Raw genomic sequence first — 17,523 nt, forward strand, 5'->3', positions numbered from 1 at the left:
ATCTGCTACTCACCCACCTTCAGAGGGAGCTAGATTCCAGAGAAGAAAGCTGCCCAATGTCCTTTGCACCAGAAGGGAGAGGGAACTAGGCTTTTCTGCCCTCAGGGAGCTTATGTCCTGTGGGAAAGACAAGTACATAAATACTGAGACAAAATAAATCCCGGGCAAGACTTTGGTAGAAGACAGTTTGAAAAGTCATCCCACAGACCTTTGCCTTGGGGAAGTTCTTAGATTCATTGTATTGCCTAAGGTGAGATGATTCTTTTCTGCCTCTGCTGGTCCAATTTCCCCCTGGCACTGTAGCTTTCTGCCTGTCCATTAGGCAGTGACTCTCGGGAACATGCCTATAGCTGGTAGCAAGGTGCCCTTCCCCCTTATCCCTCCACACCCTTCTTCATATCTTTCCATTGTGTTCCTCCTTTCTGGCAGAGAAGAGAAAAGTTCAGAACCCAAGGAGAAGTGACTTTTGGCTTGAGGACAGTTTTTGATGGTCAGGGGTCAGGTGTAGAGTCTGTCGTACCCATACCATGAAGTTGGCACAGAATTCATCCTCTTCCTGACCTGTTCCTGATGTCCTATACAGGTTTTGGACCCAGTTCTCAGCAGTTGCTTGGAGATCCATTTCATGGAATGCGCAAATCGATGAGTCCTGTTGCTGCCCAGGTCAGATTGAGGTCTTTGAGAGACAGGTGGCTTTTTGGCCTTGAATTCTTGCCTCTTGGGGGATGTCGGGGTCAGTGGCAACATTTAAATCAGGATTCAAATATTCCTATTGTGTCCATCCCTCCCCCTTCCAACTTCAAAGGATTTATAGAATTGTGGTTAATTGAGGTTGTATTTGTGCTAAATCCAGAACACTGTCTTTAATAAAGATTGTCTTCACACATGGTGTGGGGCCATTTTCACAGTGTTAAGCCCAGAAGTTTAGGGAGTGGGAGCTGGGGAAAGGACATCTTTGAATGTGGAGGCCATTATTTGCTGACCCTCTTGTCTCTCCTTGAGCAGATGAGCCAGCTGGAGCTGCAGCACCCTGCCTTGGAGGGACTCAACCTGCCTCATGAGGTAGCCATGCAGGCAGCAGCCAGCTTTTACCAACCTGGCTTCGGCAAACCCCAAATGGACAAAAGCAGAGATGGCTTTAGGAACAGGTGCGTCTTTACGGGCCTATGTGGAAATGAGCACATTATGGATTAGGGATTGGCTCTTTCGTTGTCCCTGTACCCTCAGTATTTAGCCCCGTGCCTGGCTTGCAGGTGCTTCCTAGATGCTAGCTGATCAGGTTCTTGTGTACACTTGGGTTTTTATGCCTTTTTTTAATACTCTAGGTCTAAGCACATTAACAAAAGGAAAGTGTCCCTGCCCTCAAGGAGCTTGCTTTCTAGTGGGGGAAGCATCCACATAAAAGTCTAGACTCATCAACTCTAGGTTGTGGAAGGGGAAGAGTCTGTCAAGCTGGGGTGGTCTGGGAGAACTTCCTGGAGAGTTAAGAAAAGGGGATTCAGGGTGTGGGTGCGGGCAGCATGTAAGCCAGAAGAAGGGGGCTGGAGACTTTGGAAGGCTTGCCAAAGGTTAAAGGAAGCCACTAAGTGTTGCTTGCTCTTGGGCAGAGCTCTGTGCTGCTGTTGGAAGACAAAGAAAATAAGTTGTGGTCCCTAATGTGGTAGGAGCCAAGAGCTATTGTTTGGGGAGTTAGGAAGGAAGGGCTTTGTGGCAGGCTTTGGGGGAAGGGGACACTGGTGTGGCCTTGCCAGCTCAGAAGGATAGACATTCAAGCCAGGCACTGGAAGAAGAGATACATTCTCAGCATAAGAAGTGACAGCAGAATAGAGAGGAACTTTGAACAAGCAGAATCCATTCAAGGGGTTAATCAGTCATTTGGTTTAGCCAGAACTAAAGAGGAGGAGACGACCAGGTAAGAAAAAAAGTCAAAGCCCTGAATGCCAGGCTTGAGTCTGCTGCCTTTTTCTAGCTCAGTAATGGCCTTAAACCCCTCTAAGCCCTGGCAAGGGTCTGGGTGACTCTGGAATAACTATCATTAGCACCCTCCTACTCCTGGACATTGGCTTCTGATCTTTTGTCTCAGGTTGTTTCTTTTCTGGAGTTAGTTGTGTCCGTCAGTAGACATGTCAGAATTTCAACAGTCAGACTCAAGGTACAATCTTGGAGCCACAGTATGTTTTTTCCATACAATGGAGAATCATAATTGCGATCTCAAAGTGCTTCTCAGAATATGAGGACTTGTCATGGCCTTTTGATACCTTGCACAGTCTTTCTTTGGACTGTTTCTCAGCTGGAAAACCCCCTCAAGGGACTGTTTCAGCCACCCACCTTCACTTCTAGAGTGGTCCATTCTCTTCCTGTTGGGTTTGAGACAGTTGATAGAATGCCTTGACATTCAGCTGCTTGTGTTCATCAGTCACCCTTGCCATGTGTGGCTTGGAGGCAGAGCCACTCGTTAGAGGAAGAATGTGGCTTCTGGGAACTCCTTCCAGATCTTGCACCCAAATGGCCCCAAGTACTTAACTAGTGCTGGGCTTAGAAAAGCAAGAAAAAGCCCCTGCCCTCAAGGAGGGGCCATTCCAAAAGGGAGAAAACATGTCAGTAACCAGACATACAAGATGAATACAGAGTAGATGAAAGATCATGCCTGAGGGGAAGGCTGGGAAAAGCCATCTGTGGAAGGAAAGACTGGAGAGCAGAGTTTTGAAAGCCAGTGATTAGAAGAGGGAGGATATCTCAGCCATGGAGATAGCAAATGGCATGGTTTTAGAGGAACAGCAGGGGAGCTGGTGAAAAGAAGTATAACACAGGAGAGGTGACAAGGATTGAGCTGGGAAAGGGAAGCTCAGTCAGCTCTTTAATGATGGTCACGGGCAAACCTAAGCTTTAGAGGTCTAGACTCTACTAGAGAGAGAGAGAGAGAGAGAGAGAGAGGCTGGAGCCAGGGATTCCAGTTAGACAGCCCAGGTGAGAGATGATGAGTAGAGGTGGCAATGGCAAAATCTGATAGTAATTTTGTGGTGGAGGGTCAAGGATGACTGTTGGCAGCCTCCACAGTGATGAGTAAGTTCAGAAGAGAGAACAGCTTGGGTGCAGATAGAATGAGTTCTGTCTTGGGCACCTTGATTTCAAGTTCCCTCTAGGAAAGGAGGTATGGGGGGTGTCCAAAAGGCAGCTATTGATGTGAGACTGAAACTGAGCAGGAGTACAGGGTACCCCAAAATCTTAGAAGATCCTCAATGGGTCTTAGATTCCTCTGCAGAGAGAATTGGATCCACAGGAATCCTTCAGGAAAATAGCATAGAGGGCAGAGGCCTGGAGACCATAATGAGGTGACTTGATGTGGGTGAGGAACCAAGAGAGTGAAAAGAAAGAGATAAGACAGGCAGGAGGAAAAAAGCAAGAAGGGGGAGTAGTGGTGAATAGTGTCCTGGGATACAGAGAAGTTGAGAAAAGAACCCTCAAGAGCCTGGAACCTTAGACTGCCCTGGGGAGCTGTGACTTCTCTAATTTGTCTGGAGACAAGGTTAGAAAATGAGTGTGATACCCCTCCATGTGGTGTGCTTTGGGAGAAATAGAAGCACCTCATCTGCACATGAGCTAGACTTTCCTTGTATGAGTGGATATTTCTCTTTAGGGTGCTTTAACTTTGACTAGGCACTGGGGACAGACACAAAGTGGGCCTTGAGCTTACAGGCAGGAATGCATAAATGCAGTGGACACGAGTCTGACAAAAGGTAGTAAAAATAGGATCAGAAGGAATAAGAGGGTTGTGAACATTTAAGGAGAGAAGACTTGAAGTTTGAGATGACAGCTCTTCTAGAGTGCCTGAAGAGGGAGAACTGGAAAGGAATCCTAAAAGCCATGTTCTACAGTTGTCTCATTTTATTTTATTTTATTTTTTGAAAATTTTATTTAGTCAATTTAGTAGAACATTATTCCTTGGTTACAAGAATCATATTCTTTCCCTCCCACCCCTCCCTGCACCCCTTCCCATAGCTGACATGCAATTCCATTGGGTTTTACATGTGTCCTTGATCAGAACCTATTTCCATGTTGTTGATATTTGCACTAGGCTGATCATTTAGAGTCTACATCCCCAGTCATATCCCCCTTGACCCATGTAATCAAACAGTTGTTTTTCTTCTGTGTTTCTGCTCCCACAGTTCTTTCTCTGAATGTGGATAGTGTTCTTTCTCATAAGTCTCTCAGAATTGTCCTGGAACATTGCATTGCTGCTACTAGAGAAGTCCATTACATTCAATTGTACCACAGTGTATCGGTCTCTGTACAATGTTCTCCTGGTTCTGCTCCTTTTGCTCTGCATCACATCCTGGAGGTTGTTCCAGTTCCTATGGAATCCCTCCAGTTTATTATTCCTTTGAGCACAATAGTATTCTATCACCATCAGATAACACAATTTGTTCAGCCATTCCACAATTGGAGGGCTACAGCCGTCTCATTTTAAAAGAGAGGAAATAAAAGCCTGAAAAACTCAATAGAATGTCTAGTCATGTAATACCGTTTGATCCAGCCATACCACTGCTGGGTTTATACCCCAAAGAGATAATAAAGAAAAGTATTTGTACAAAAATATTCATAGCTGTACTCTGGTGGCAAAAAATTGGAAAATGAGGACGTGTCCCTCAGTTGGGGAATGGCTGAATAGATTGTGGTAACTGATGGTGATGGAATACTATTGTGTTATAAGGAATGATGAACTGGAGGGATTCCATGTGAACTGGGAGAACCTCATTGAACTGATGCAGAGTGAAAGGAGCAGAAGCAGGAGAACATTGTACACAGAAAGTAAGACACTGTGGAACAATCAATTGTAATGGACTTTGCTACTAGTAACAATGCAACAAGCCAGGACACTCCTGAAGGTCTAGTGGGAAAGAATGCAAAAGAAAAACGTGATATCACATGTATATATGGGTATGTGATTTGGGGTTTAGGCTTTAAAAGATCGTTCTATACCAAAAATGAATGATGTGGAAGAGGGGAGGGAAATAAAATGGATCATATAAACATAGGAAAATATTTTAAAATAAAAATTAATTAAATAGAATGTTTAATCCAGGGCAGAGATAAGATGGAAAGCCAGGTTCTGACTCGTCTGCTTCAGCAGGTGAAGACTAGAAGTAGAGTATGTGTAGGCACTAACAAATTGGTCAACAGGCTTTTATGATGTGCCTCCAGCATGCCAGAACCTGGGAATACAAAATGAAACACCCTCTACTCCTAGGGAGCCTTTGGGGTTTGTTTTTTCCAGGGGGAGGAAGTTGTTTCATTTCCTCCATACAAAGTAGGGAGGGTGGCAGTGGGCAGGAAGCCCTGCCCAGAACTGGGGGATAGCTGGCACAAAGTGCTGGATTCTAAGACCACGAAACAGGAGAATAATGGATAAGAGAGGGAGCAAGACTAGGTTGAAAAGGAACTGAAAGCCAGAGCAGCTTGTTGATGTTTTCTCCTCCAGGCAATAGGAAACCACTTGATTTCTTAGAGTAATGGGAAGGTTGTCCTTTTGGAAAATTCCTCAAGGAGGAGTGTATGGGAAATGGATTGGTGGTAGTGAGACGTGTGGCCTCTGCCTTGGCCAAGGCTAGAGATGAAGCAACTTGAGCTAAGATGGTGCCTTGGTAGGAGGTGGAGAGGTAAAAAGATGTGGCACCTATTTGGATATGTCTGGAGTGGGAGAAAAGTGTCATTGGTGACACCAAGTTACCGAACCTGACAGGAGCCTTGAGAGAGATGGCGCCTACCTTTGGAAAAGGGCTGGGCTTTGGTCTGTTTTGGATACATTGAGTTTGGAGGACATGATATGAAATGTACAGTAAGCCTGGGGAAGACATTTGGGCCGGATGTAGGGAGATCCCTGATTCATATTTATGGAGATAATAGGTAAACCCATGGCATGAAGTTAACCCAGAGAAAAGAAGGCTCTGGGATAGGGTCTTGGGAAACACCCAAGTTAGGGGGTCATTATGGGTGATGCACCAGTAAAGGAGGCTGAGGAGTGGACAGACAAATTAGATATAAAAGCTTGGAGGAGAGCAAGCATCAAAGAGACCCTGTGGATAACAAGTTGGAATCTTCACAGTTAAGAAGGAAGAACCCTGAGAAAGATGTCCTTGGAATTGGCTATTGTTGTTGCTGGTCACTTTGGAAAGAAGAGGTTTGACTGAGAGAAGGGAAGAAAGAGTAAACAGTAGGGTCAAAGAGAGGAGTGAAGACTCAGGAAGGCTATAGTAGGACCATACTGAGGAAGAACTCACACTTGTAGCCATCAGACCCTGATTCCAGATGTGTGTGGAACAAGCTGATGTTGAAGACATGGAATCGGTCAGTGTAGACTACTCTGGGTGATGAGTGATGGTGAGGAAAGGAAGAAAAGGCTCAAGGGTGTTTGTAGTATTGCTGTGGGTGCAGGGAGACTGGGCCTTCTGCCCAGCTGCCCTAGTGGTCTCCCGACTAGTCATAATCTCCTCAGCAGTATAGGAGCTAAGTGAGATGGGGCAAGGCAGATCTGCTGGGGCCAGCTCCTAGCTGAGATCAGTTTTGGTCTTTAAAGGGCAATACAGAACCAGAATAAAGCAAGGGGGCCCAGCCATGCAAGATGCTCCAAAGGGCAGTGTCACTGAGATGTACTCCCTGATACTGATGAGCCCTCAGGCCATGTGGTCTTTGGTTGTCCCATTTTACAGATGAACTTTGCCCTGGGTCGGAGGCAGTATATGGGTGAGAACAACCACCCATCCAAGGGTCCTCAAGCTTCCTTGCCATTGCTGGGGCTCTTGTTACCTTGTAGTTGGTCTGGTCTCACTAATTGACTACCCTTTGTTGACAGGCAGCAGCGTGTGGCCAAGTCGCCAGCCCCTGTGCATCGTGGGAATTCAGCATCTCCTGCTCCCACTGCTGCTGTCACCAGCATGGTGAGTTGAGCTGTGGGTGTTCTGGACTTGCAGCTTTAGCTCTTCTTGTCTACATTTGTTCTCCTCAACTCCAACTGTGGAGGTCTCAGAGTTCACGTGCCAGTCCTCAAAACCAGGGCTCATCTTGCCCTAGTGAGAATGAGGAGACTATAGGTTGATGGAGAATAGGACCAAAGAAGGTGGAAAAGACATATGTGTCCATGATCCTGCTTCAGGAGCCTCCACGCCTGTCTTCCAAACACAAAACCTTGTTCAAATACCCAAATGTTGTCTTCTCCTGGCAGCCCTATTTTCTAAGTTTTTTTTAATTACTAGGCATTATTTACTCTCCCTTCTCTAATTGAAAAGAATCTCGCTCTCTCCCTCTCCCCCCATGTGAAGAGTCAAGCAAAACAAATTTTCCACGTTGGCCATTTGCAAAAGTGTTTCCTTGAACATTCTTAACTCTCCGTCCCTCCATGGGCTCTCCCAAGCTGTTGCAAGACCTTTCTTGCAGGGAACGTGGCGGGATATGTCATTATTGTTGGATTTAGGCATAGTGAAGGATAGGTGTTTGCACCTTGGAGTTTCTGGAAGGCCATGGATAGGGCTCTTTCTTGTCAATGGACTTTCATACTCAAAGTGCTGGGTCTAGCTACTCTCTTCCCAGATGCAGATTGTACCCGATGGTCTTTCAGTATTTCTGTGGCCAAATATTTCATCATCCTGAGGCTAGCCTGGTGATAAGCTTGACCAAATGGAGCCAAGCTGGTCCTTGCACCATTTTGTCGCCCACTTTGTTCTAGTAGATGACCTGTGTGGTACATGGCTGTGATTGAAGAGACAGGACTTGGCTCGGTTTTCTGATTTAGATTTATTGTGGGTCATATTAGACCAAATTCCTATGTACATTGGTGTCCCCTTGCATGAAGAGCGCCCCCTCCCCTCTTTTCTCCTGGGCGGGGTGGAATTTTAAAGGGACTATCTCTGTCCCCGAGGAGCTTATACCTTCGTAGGACTGAGGGGCAAATGATACAGTAGAAGGTACATTGAGCCACTTGGGAGCCTAGAGAAAGGGGGAGAAGAAGGTAGGTGGCTGACTTAGCTATCCTTCTGGACAGAAGGGAAGGAGAAACATTAAAGATGAACAAACAAATGGCCTAATGTGGGCTCTCTCCAAGAAGACCCTCAGAATATATATGCATATATATTTTTTAATTTAAAAAAATTAACCCTTATCTTCTGTCTTAGTAACAGAAGGGCAAGGGCTAAGCAAACAGGAATAAATGACTTGCCCAGGGTCACACAGCTAGGAAGTATCTGAGGCCAGATTTGAACTCCAGGCCTGGATCCCCCTATCTGCTGTACCACCCAGCTGTCTGTCCACAGAATCTTTTCCAGAGCAATGTGGAGCAAGAACAGGTATGGTATCTCTAGGGAGCCTAGGAGATGCACCTTCCTAGCCAGACAGTGCCCTGCATGACCTTTTGTCCTTTGTTGCAGACTATTCTCAGGTTTGTTTTAACTGACATTCAATAGGTTGCCTTTGATGACTTCACATAAGAAAATCCATTGGGCTTCAGCAAATTCCATCATCCTCCTGGCCCTCAGTTTCTACTTCTTTAAAAGAGTGGGCTGGGCTAAATAGTCCTCACCTGTTCAGGTCTTTGATCTTCTTTTTGATGCAGGATATGCCCTGGAAACTGGCATGATGGAGTGAATGTAGCCTTTGTCTTGGGCTGTGGGGCTTTTCCTCCCCACAGCCTCCCTGAGGGAGAAAAATTGGGAGGGGACAGAACACCTAGGACCTTCCAGGGTCAGAGCGCCTGGGAAAGCCAGCCTGGCCTATGGCCTCTGTCTAGCTCAGACAGGTTGCTGTGGGAGACTAGGGCGAGTCCCATCTAGGACTTGGGCAGTCACAGGTTTGGTATTTAATCCTGGTTGCTTTTGTTTGTAGCTATCTCCTTCCTTCACTCCTACCTCAGTGATCCGCAGGATGTATGAAAGCAAAGAGAAGAACAAAGAAGACCCTATTTCTGGAAAACCAGCCAGTGATGGGAAAGAAGAAGGCCAGAGGGCAAATGAAGGTACTGAACGGGGGTCTGAAGGCAGGCCCCCACCCGAGGGTGCTGCCCACCACTCATCTAGGTGAATGGGTGGGTTGAGAGGATCCCCGGCCTTCGCTAGGGTCGTCCTGTGCAGGTCTGGAGAGTCGTCACTTGGATGTCATTGACCAAGAGCCTTTAGCTGCTGAGAGGAAAAGGGAACCATTGTTCACGAAAGAACTTGCCCATCTAATGGGGACATTGCTGGAAGGCACTTAGTGTTCTTCCTGGGCTGGGAAGATCCTTATTGAGTGGGCGGTCCTAAGTTAGGAGAGGAGCCTGGGAAAAACACCCACTGTTTACTTACCCTAATGGGAAGGTACTGATTTCCCTTCATCTCATTTCTATTTCCAAAATGAAGGTCATCCTCAATAGCAGTTCTAGATCTGTAGCCTTGGGATCATGAAGGTGCTAGATCAGACCATGTTAGGTAGCCCTCTGGACCTCCTCTTAAATTGGAATGGCCTCGCGGGGTGACCACGTGGCGGCCAGGCTCCCAAGATGAGAGAGAAGACGAGAGCCGAAGGGCTGGGGGGGGGGGGGTGCTGCGGCAGCTTGTCAGGGAAACTGCAGGGAAGGGAGGGGGCCTGGGCGTTGTGGCGTTCCTTCAGCATGGTTCTCCTGTGCCGGGGCTTGGGGGGACAAGAGGGGCAGGTCACAGCTTAAAGAGGAGCCGCGACCTGAGCCACTGTAGCCTGCGGAGGAACTGGACTTGAGCCCTAGCGCCCATTGCGGGGCCTTGACGCTCATGTGGTTGGGCCTCCCTTGAAGGACTGCTGAGCTCCAGGGCAGTGTGCGGCCGTGCTTGCTGCCGAGTCACTGTTCCACGAACAGCTGGCTGGTTCAGGAAGGGGGGTCTCGGCCACCAGGGTGGTAACGGAGAGTATTGCATCGTTACAGAGAGCCTTCTGTTGAGTTCCATGGCGAATTCTGACCGAGACACTTCCCCTACCATGAACCCGAAACTCTCCACGCTGCAGCGATCTGCATCTTCCACCCCCCTGTCCCAGGCCAGCCGCTACACCAAAGAACAGGACTATCGGCCTAAGGCAGCAGGCAGAAAGACTCCCACCCTGGCCTCCCCAGTGCCAGGGGCACCTTTCCTACGTCCTGTCCACCAGGTCCCGCTTGTCTCCCATGTTCCAATTGTTCGGCCTGCTCATCAGTTTCACCCGGGACTGGTCCAAAGGATGCTGGCCCAGGGGGTCCATCCTCAGCATCTCCCAACGCTGCTTCAAGCCGGTGAGTTCTCTCGTGTGGGAGCCGGGCGCGGAATGATTCCCGGCACTGAGCCAAGCACCCCATGTAGAAGACACTGAGTCTACCCTTCACTGTTTGCTCCCTCTTTGGGGACTTGCTCCTCGTTTCCCCCATTGTAAGGGGGGGCTCCTGACCAGTCCTGCATCTGGCATCCTTTGTGGTCAGGAAACTCAAGTTGGCGTTCTGCCCCTGCCCGTTAATAGCCCTGCGACCCTGGACGAGGCAGAACTTCAGTAAAATGGGGCATTTGACCAGATAATGGTTTCAACTCTTGGGTTTGCCAAGATTACTTGGTTGACCAAAAGCATTCTCTAATCTCAAGATTTTAGACATGGCTCTCTAGGCCAGGTTTTGGGGACTTTGCCCTCAAAAAAGGCTTGGGGTGGGGACAGCTAAGTGGTTCAGTGAGCCAGGCCTAGAGATGGGAGGTCCTGGGTTCAAATGTGACTGCAGACCTGCAAGTCACTTAACCCCTATTGCTAACCTTCATCATTCTTCTGCCTTGGAATCGGTGCTCTATCAATTCTAAAACAGAAGGTAAGGGTTTAGGGAAAAGGCTAAAGCACGTTCTTTCCCTCCTGACTGCTGTCGTCAGTGAGTGGTGCTGAGGATGCCCCAAAGAGTTACTTCTTAATTCACCAAAGGCTGGTTTTCCCTTCCTCCGGCAGGTATGCTTCCTCCTGGGATGGACTTGTCTCATTTGCAGGGAATCTCTGGCCCTCTCCTGGGGCAACCCTTTTACCCCCTCCCTGCAGCCAGTCACCCTCTCTTGACCCCTCGCTCGGGGACCCCCCTGCAGCTCGCGGTGATGCAGCAGCAGCTGCAGCGGTCAGGTAGGTACAGGAGACACCCCGTGTCTGGGGGGCTGGGGGGGTGGGGTAGCGTGCAAGGAGCACAGCTTTGAGGGCCACCATTGATTCTCGTTAGCTGGGAAGGAGCTGCCTGCGATGCTCCCGGGTTAGCATTTCTCGAGGTTCCCTGCCCTACATCCAGCTAGATGGACAGTAGGAAGGGACCTCAGAGGCCTTCTGATGCAGCGGCTCCCTCCGGAGGAACCCTGCACCCCTGGTCCCCAACGACGAGGAGCTCTTCCTAGCCCCTTGAGGGGGTGGGGTCCAGCCAGGAGAGGATTGGCCCCGGTTAGACCAGTTCTCCCTGGATTGTCTCTGAATTATGTAGATTGTAGATAACCTGGTCATTGGAGACCCTGTGGTGAATTGTTGTGTCATTGTGTTTGATCCCCCCACACAGGGTGCACGTCCCCCAATTTAGGCCCGGCCTTGACGCTGTTCCCGAGGCTGCGCCCACCCCCTCACGGCCAACTCTTTGTCTCCACAGTCCTCCATCCCCCGGGCTCTGGCTCACAGGGAACAGCCATTGGTGTCCAGACGCCCCCCCAGAACCTGTCGGGCCGGCCGGGCCTGCCCCACATTCCCCCACAGCTGGAGCACCGCCCCAGCCAGAGGAGCACCTCCCCTGTGGGCTTGGCCAAGTGGTTCGGCTCAGACGTGCTGCAGCAGCCCCTGCCCTCGATGCCCTCCAAAGTCATCAGCGTGGATGAGCTGGAGTATAGGCAGTGAAGCCGAGCGAGGAAGGGGCGGCAGGCGCCAGGAGCACCTGGGCTCTTGGCCGGGGCTCCAGCAGGACCGGCTGCTCCCCAGCTGGGGCTGGCTGGGGGGCTGGTTGGGGGCGCTCTCTGCCCCGCTTTCCGAGAACCTTTGGCGAGCCAGCGTGGCTGGGGAGAGGAGCCCCTCGAGATCGGAGGGTAGGTGGCCTGGCCTCGCCTCCAGCCTCTCCAGAGCCCTTTTGTCTTTGTTTTTGTTTTTTTGTAAGATATGTGAATGAATGAAGTGCAGGTGACCTCGCTGAGAGGTGGCACCTAAGGGTTTCTTCTGCAGAAATAAATGTATAGACCCTCATGTACAGACTTGTGTATAAACCACTTTTGTACATACCGACAGGATGGCTTTTTTGGAACTTCAGCTGTACATAAAAGTAGCCAGATTCCTCCGTTAAGCTTTGTTGTGTCTGCACTCGGGAACTTTCATTTCATGTACATCCAGGACTTTCTTCCTTGGGTTTTTCCCCTCTTTTTTCCTTTGTTTGATTAAAGTTGCATATGCCAAGCGTGTGAGTGGAATGAATGAAGTAGCCCTGCCTCCTCTCCTCCCCGTCTGTTTGGGTCAGCCTCAGCCAGCTGGGGATGCCGTGGATGGCACCAGCTCACACTCTGGGGAGGGAAGGGGGAGCCCCTTTGTTACAGGGACCCCGAGGATGAAAGCCTGCTGGGGGCGCCTCCCACTGACTTCGAGGACAGTGACAGAGAAGAGGAATGGATGACATCTGCCTTCAGCCCCCGGCCCCACCTCCCGAGTCTCCAGCCAAGAATCAAGTCAGGACTGGCCCCAGGGAAGGAGGGGGTGCCTGGGGACGTCTCCCGAGGGCAGGACCCTGGCCCCTTTTTAGCATTCGAAGCAGAACTAGCCCTGTAGAGGAATGTGCCACTGAGCCCCGCGTGCCGTGCTGTCTCCAAGCTCCTGTGTAAGGTCGTTTTCCTCATTGTCTGTAAATAAAGCCAATTCGACCAGCTTGTGGTGTCCGCTGCTCGTCACAGAGGATGGTTGGGGGCCATTTTGGGGTCCCTCCCCCCCCCCCCCGCTCGCTTTGTGCCCAGAATGTGCAGGAGGCTGCGGGCTGGGGCGCACTTCACTGCCGAGGTCTTCCGGCCGACGTCCCTTCGGACCATTGTCACCTCACAGAGCCATCGGGGTGGACCGAGGTCTTTTGGGAATGACTGGGGAGGTCTCCGCAGGAGCGGGAGCAACAGCTGGCCCAGTGCGGCAGAGGGAGATGGCCCTCGAGGGCCCGGTCCATGCTCTCCGGCTACAGCGGCGGCATCTCCTGGGAGGCTTCCCCCACCGAGGAAAGATGGTGCCCCGGAGCCTGGGCTGGGTCCACTCCCTGGTCTGTCTAACCAGCTTGACCCTGGGCCACTCACTGCCCAGAGGTAGATGGCGGCAGACGCCCGCTCTGCCTCCAAGGTGGTGGGACTCCTGTAGAAAGACTAAAGATGGGGTGGCTCAGGATGGAGAGACGGGAGGTCCTGGGTTCCAATGTGACCTCAGATATCTCCTGGCTGGGTGACCCTGGGCTAGTCACTTGACCCCCAGTGTCAGCCCTGACCACTCTTCTGCCTCAGAATGCATACCCAGTATTAATCCTAAGATGGAAGGTGAGGCATTAAAAATAATACTAAAGAATCCCGACCCCAGGAGGGCGAGTGGGAGGTGCCCAGGCCCCATAAGCATTTATTGAGCTCCGCCTGTGTACAGGCACGCTAAGTACCCACAAAGGATGCAAAATAGAGAAAAAGGCCGTCCTTCTGTCTTTCTGACTCATAGAGGTGAGCGCTCCCACCTCCTGGCTGTTCCTCAGACAGATCCTCCCTCTCCGACTATAAGCATTCTCTGGCTGCGCCACTGCCAGGAAGGCGCTCCCTCCTCCAGGAAGCCTGTGGCAATCCCTCTTCATTCCGGCCCCTTCCTCTGTGGCTTCTTTCTTCCTCCTCCTGCCTACAGCCTGTTGGCTGATCTTGGTCTGGTGCCGCCTCCTCGGGAGCGCCCCCTGGCTTTGCCCTTTTTGGCCTCTGCCCGGCGTGCCATAGATGCTTAATAAATGTCGCTTGACTGACTCGGCGTGAAGAAAGCCTCAAGGGGGTCAGGTGGGTGGCTCGGTGGATGGAGAGCCAGGCCTGGAAGCAGGAAGGGGGTCCTGGGTGTGACCCTCGCCAAGTCATTTCATCCCCACTGCCAGGCGCTGACCCCGAGGATCTAACGGGGAGGGAAGGGTTGAAAGAGCCTCCAGGAGGGCAGCCGGGCCGGAGGCAGCGGACCTGTGTGATGGGGCGAGTCACAGCCCTGATGGTATAGGAGGGACCCAGAGCCTCGGGGCGGGGGGGGGCAAGGGGAGAAGAGGCAGGAGACTTGGGGGGTCCCCGAGCGCTGTTCCCCCTTCTCGGGGCCGGGGCCGGGGCTGTGGCGCCGCTGCTGCCTGGTTCCTCCACACCACGGGGGGAGCCGATGCTGGGGGCCTCGCAGGTCCCGGCCTCTGCTCTTGGGCTTCGGCTCTTTCTAGACAGGCTGCCAGCCCGGGGCCGGTCAGGGCTGGGCCTGTGCGGGCCTCTGTGGCAGGGCCAAGAACCCTGAGCTGGGCCGGGGCCTTTCCCAGCTGCCTCTCCTTCCCCTCGAACCCAGCCTCCAGGCTTTGTTTGGGAGCTCCCCGAGGCCTTCCCCTGTCCGAGCAGGCCGCTGGGTTTTCCTCAGGAGCGCGTTCCCCTGCCAAGGCCCTCCTGGGCCAACTCTGGCGGGCAAGCGGGCAGGCCTGGGGTCCGAGCTCCCGCCTCCTGGGCGTGGGGTCCTTCCCTGGCGCCTTCTCTCTGCAGGGTCCTCGCTGGCCACCTCTGAGGCGCAGGAGCGGTCAGCGCTGGGCAGGGGAAGGGACCGGCCCTGCCTCACTCCTTGAGGCCTGAGCCTCCTGCTGCCCGGAGCCACTGGGGACAAGGATGGTCCCTCCCTCCCTCCCATGACTGCAGCGGCCCTTCAGAGGGGCCTGAGGACGGCGGCCCTGCTGCCTCTGCCCCCGGCAGGCCCCTTCGCCACCGGCTGACCCTGCGGCGTCTGGACTCCCGGCTCCCTCGGCCCGAAGCAGCCGCCCCTTCCAGGAGCGGCGAGCCCCGGGCGACGAGGGCTCCTATTTTGCAGAGAGCACCGAGGCCTGAGGTGACCAGGCCGAGCCCGGGTGCCCTCCAGGAACTGGGGAGGCTAGAGGCCCGCTCAAGAACCTGGCGGAACCGTTGGGCCTCGGCAGAACCACACGAAGGCTCTCTGGGCTGAGCGAGGACGGAAGGCCAAGCTCAGGGCTCCGGCCATGCAGCCACGGCTTCTCCCAGGACAGCAAACCACCGGCCACCCCCAGGACCAACTGCAGAGGGGTGTGGGGGGAGGAGGGGGGAGGGGAGGCCAGTTGTGTCCAGGGAAGCCATACACACACACACACACACACACACACACACACGTCTCTCGTGGAGAGTGGCCAGCCCAGCCCTTGAGAGTCGCCCCTGCCTGGCACTCACATCCCGGCCCGACACCTCTGGCTGATATCGGGGTGCTGGGGGAACCCCCCCCTCTCCCCAGGAAGCAGCACAGGCGGCACGCAGGGAGGGGTGCCAACATCTGCGGCTCTGTCGTAGAATGAGGCGCGCGCCGGCTCCCAGACAAGAGAGCGGCCGGCGTCGGCCAGAGGTGCAGGGACTGGGCTGGGCCACACAGCCTGGAGCTGCTCGGGCTGCCGCCACCCCTTGCCCATCTCCTGTGAAGGCCTGAAGCTCTGAGGGTTGACCAGCAGGCTGATTCACCCTCGGCCTCACTCCTTCCCAATGGGGCGGCCAGCCTTGTGCCGAGCCAGACCGGAGGAGCGGGCCAAGCTATGGAGGATGGGGAGGCATCGCTTATCGCAGGGAGGATCCTGCGGGAGCCCCCAAGAGGTGCTGGCGCTGTCCGGGGAGCTGGGGCCCGGCAGCCTCTTCTGGACCCTCCACAGCAATGCCCTCCTCCTGTTAGCCTGGAGGCCAGGCCCAGCGGAGGGCCCAGTGTTGGCCGGGTTCTGCGGGGCTGGAGAGGGCCCTGGAGGCCGACCCCCGTCTGCCGTCTGAGGGCCTGCGGAGCCGCGAAGGCATCCGTCCGCCGATCAGCCGGCAATCTGGGGCCTCCTCCCTGCTCTGCCCCTCAGGCCTCTCCACATGAATCGTTGGTCTTCTGAATGGGGGATCTTTGCCAGGCGATGAAACGGACACGCCGTTGGCAAGAACCAGGGATGGGGGGGGGGAGGCTTGGACGTGTACCCCGACATACAGAGAAACACCTTGTGGCACTGCCAACTCTTACACTGACTCGGACCTGTGGAGCGCAACCCCAAAAGGCCGGCCCAGGGCGAGGGAGACGCCAGGCCAAGCTGTAACACACCAGGCACGTTGGCATCTGGGACGTGTGATTGATGTATCGATATTGCATTACCAGACACGGGTCGGCCTCGCTCGGAGTACTTTCATTTGCAAAGCGCCTGTTAACAGCCTTGCCAGGCTGGGACTGCTCTCATGTGCAGTGTGCATGTTGGGTTAATCCCCCTCTTTGATCTCCTCATTGTCGATTCAACCAATGTTAAATCCGTATTCGTTGACCCACATTCCTAAACCCTTCAATAAATACTGGGGACAAGCGCGAAACACCCTTCCTTAGACTTACCAGGCCTTCAGTAGCCTCTTCCTAGCTCTCTCCCCTTCTCCCTCTGTTCCTCCTCGACTCTGCCTCTCTCTTCCTCTCTCCCCCTGCTCCTTCCTCTCCGCTTCCTCTCTTGCTTCACTATCTCTTTCATAGCGACGCGGTCGCCCCAGTGCTTCCTATTGCGATAGGAGGCACCAGGGCGGTGTGACCCCCCCTTTCCTAGCCACGTCGCCCCCAAAGCAGACTTCCTTGTCTAGGAGTATCAGGGGGTTGGTACTCCCCACCTATTCTCTCGTCCCTCGTATCTCCTCGGAGTTCGCGTTACTCCCCACGTGTTCCCACTTCTGCCTTTGAGTCACTGTGATTCTCCCATTTCCTCAGCCTCCTCTCCCCACTCAGGTTATTCCCACAGATAAATGTTGGAGGACTCCAAACGCGGGCCTTGGAGCCAACGCAGGATGGCGGGGCTCGCAGAGAAGAATTGGTCTTGCTGAGTAATTAAATTTCACCCTTTGGTCAAAATGTCTCCTTTCTTGCAGCAGACGCTCCTCTGAGCCCGCAGAGCTTTCCACATCCTGGGTGACATGGCCGGAGCTGGCCGTGGATCTCATTCCCGCTTCCTCCTCCTTCACCCCTGTCCGCTCGGACGCCTGCACATCCCCTGTGTCTGTTTGGTTCTGTTTTGTTGACTCTGTCTTAGAATCAATTCCGAAGGAGGGCCAGAAAGCAAGAGGCGAGGCCCAGGCCACTGGCGTTAAGTGGGGCGTCTGAGGTCAGCCTGGACCCGGGTCATCCCGGCTCTGGCTCCTTCCTGTCCTCGCACTGTGACGCTCTCCTCGAAGGGAGGGAGGACAAGGACCCCCATCCCACCGCTCGGACGCGGAAAGTGTCCCGCCACCCGCCAAGTCCATCCAGAGATGACAAACGACTGGGATTTCAGCAGAGGATGTGACCAAGTTCCTCCAA

General features: G+C 53.0%; 1 protein-coding gene across 2 annotated transcripts in view; it reads left to right on the top strand.

Moving 5' to 3' along the window:
- The window catches only part of EIF4ENIF1 (eukaryotic translation initiation factor 4E nuclear import factor 1), a 53,502-nt gene extending 40,636 nt beyond the window's left edge, over window positions 1–12,866 (top strand). Inside the window, exons 13-19 of one of the 2 annotated variants that reach the window (XM_056821458.1) lie at window positions 584–663; window positions 1,006–1,148; window positions 6,851–6,935; window positions 8,872–9,001; window positions 9,920–10,261; window positions 10,948–11,112; window positions 11,531–12,866. In XM_056821458.1, the coding sequence (XP_056677436.1) occupies window positions 584–663; window positions 1,006–1,148; window positions 6,851–6,935; window positions 8,872–9,001; window positions 9,920–10,261; window positions 10,948–11,112; window positions 11,531–11,859 (1,274 nt within the window). In that variant the 3' untranslated portion in view covers window positions 11,860–12,866. The remainder of the gene's footprint in view (window positions 1–583; window positions 664–1,005; window positions 1,149–6,850; window positions 6,936–8,871; window positions 9,002–9,919; window positions 10,262–10,947; window positions 11,113–11,530) is intronic. The other variant, XM_056821459.1, reaches the window with a different exon arrangement.
- Window positions 12,867–17,523: the final 4,657 nt, after the last annotated feature.

Source organism: Monodelphis domestica, chromosome 3 (assembly GCF_027887165.1).
Source record: "Monodelphis domestica isolate mMonDom1 chromosome 3, mMonDom1.pri, whole genome shotgun sequence".
Taxonomy (NCBI): Eukaryota; Metazoa; Chordata; class Mammalia; order Didelphimorphia; family Didelphidae; genus Monodelphis; species Monodelphis domestica.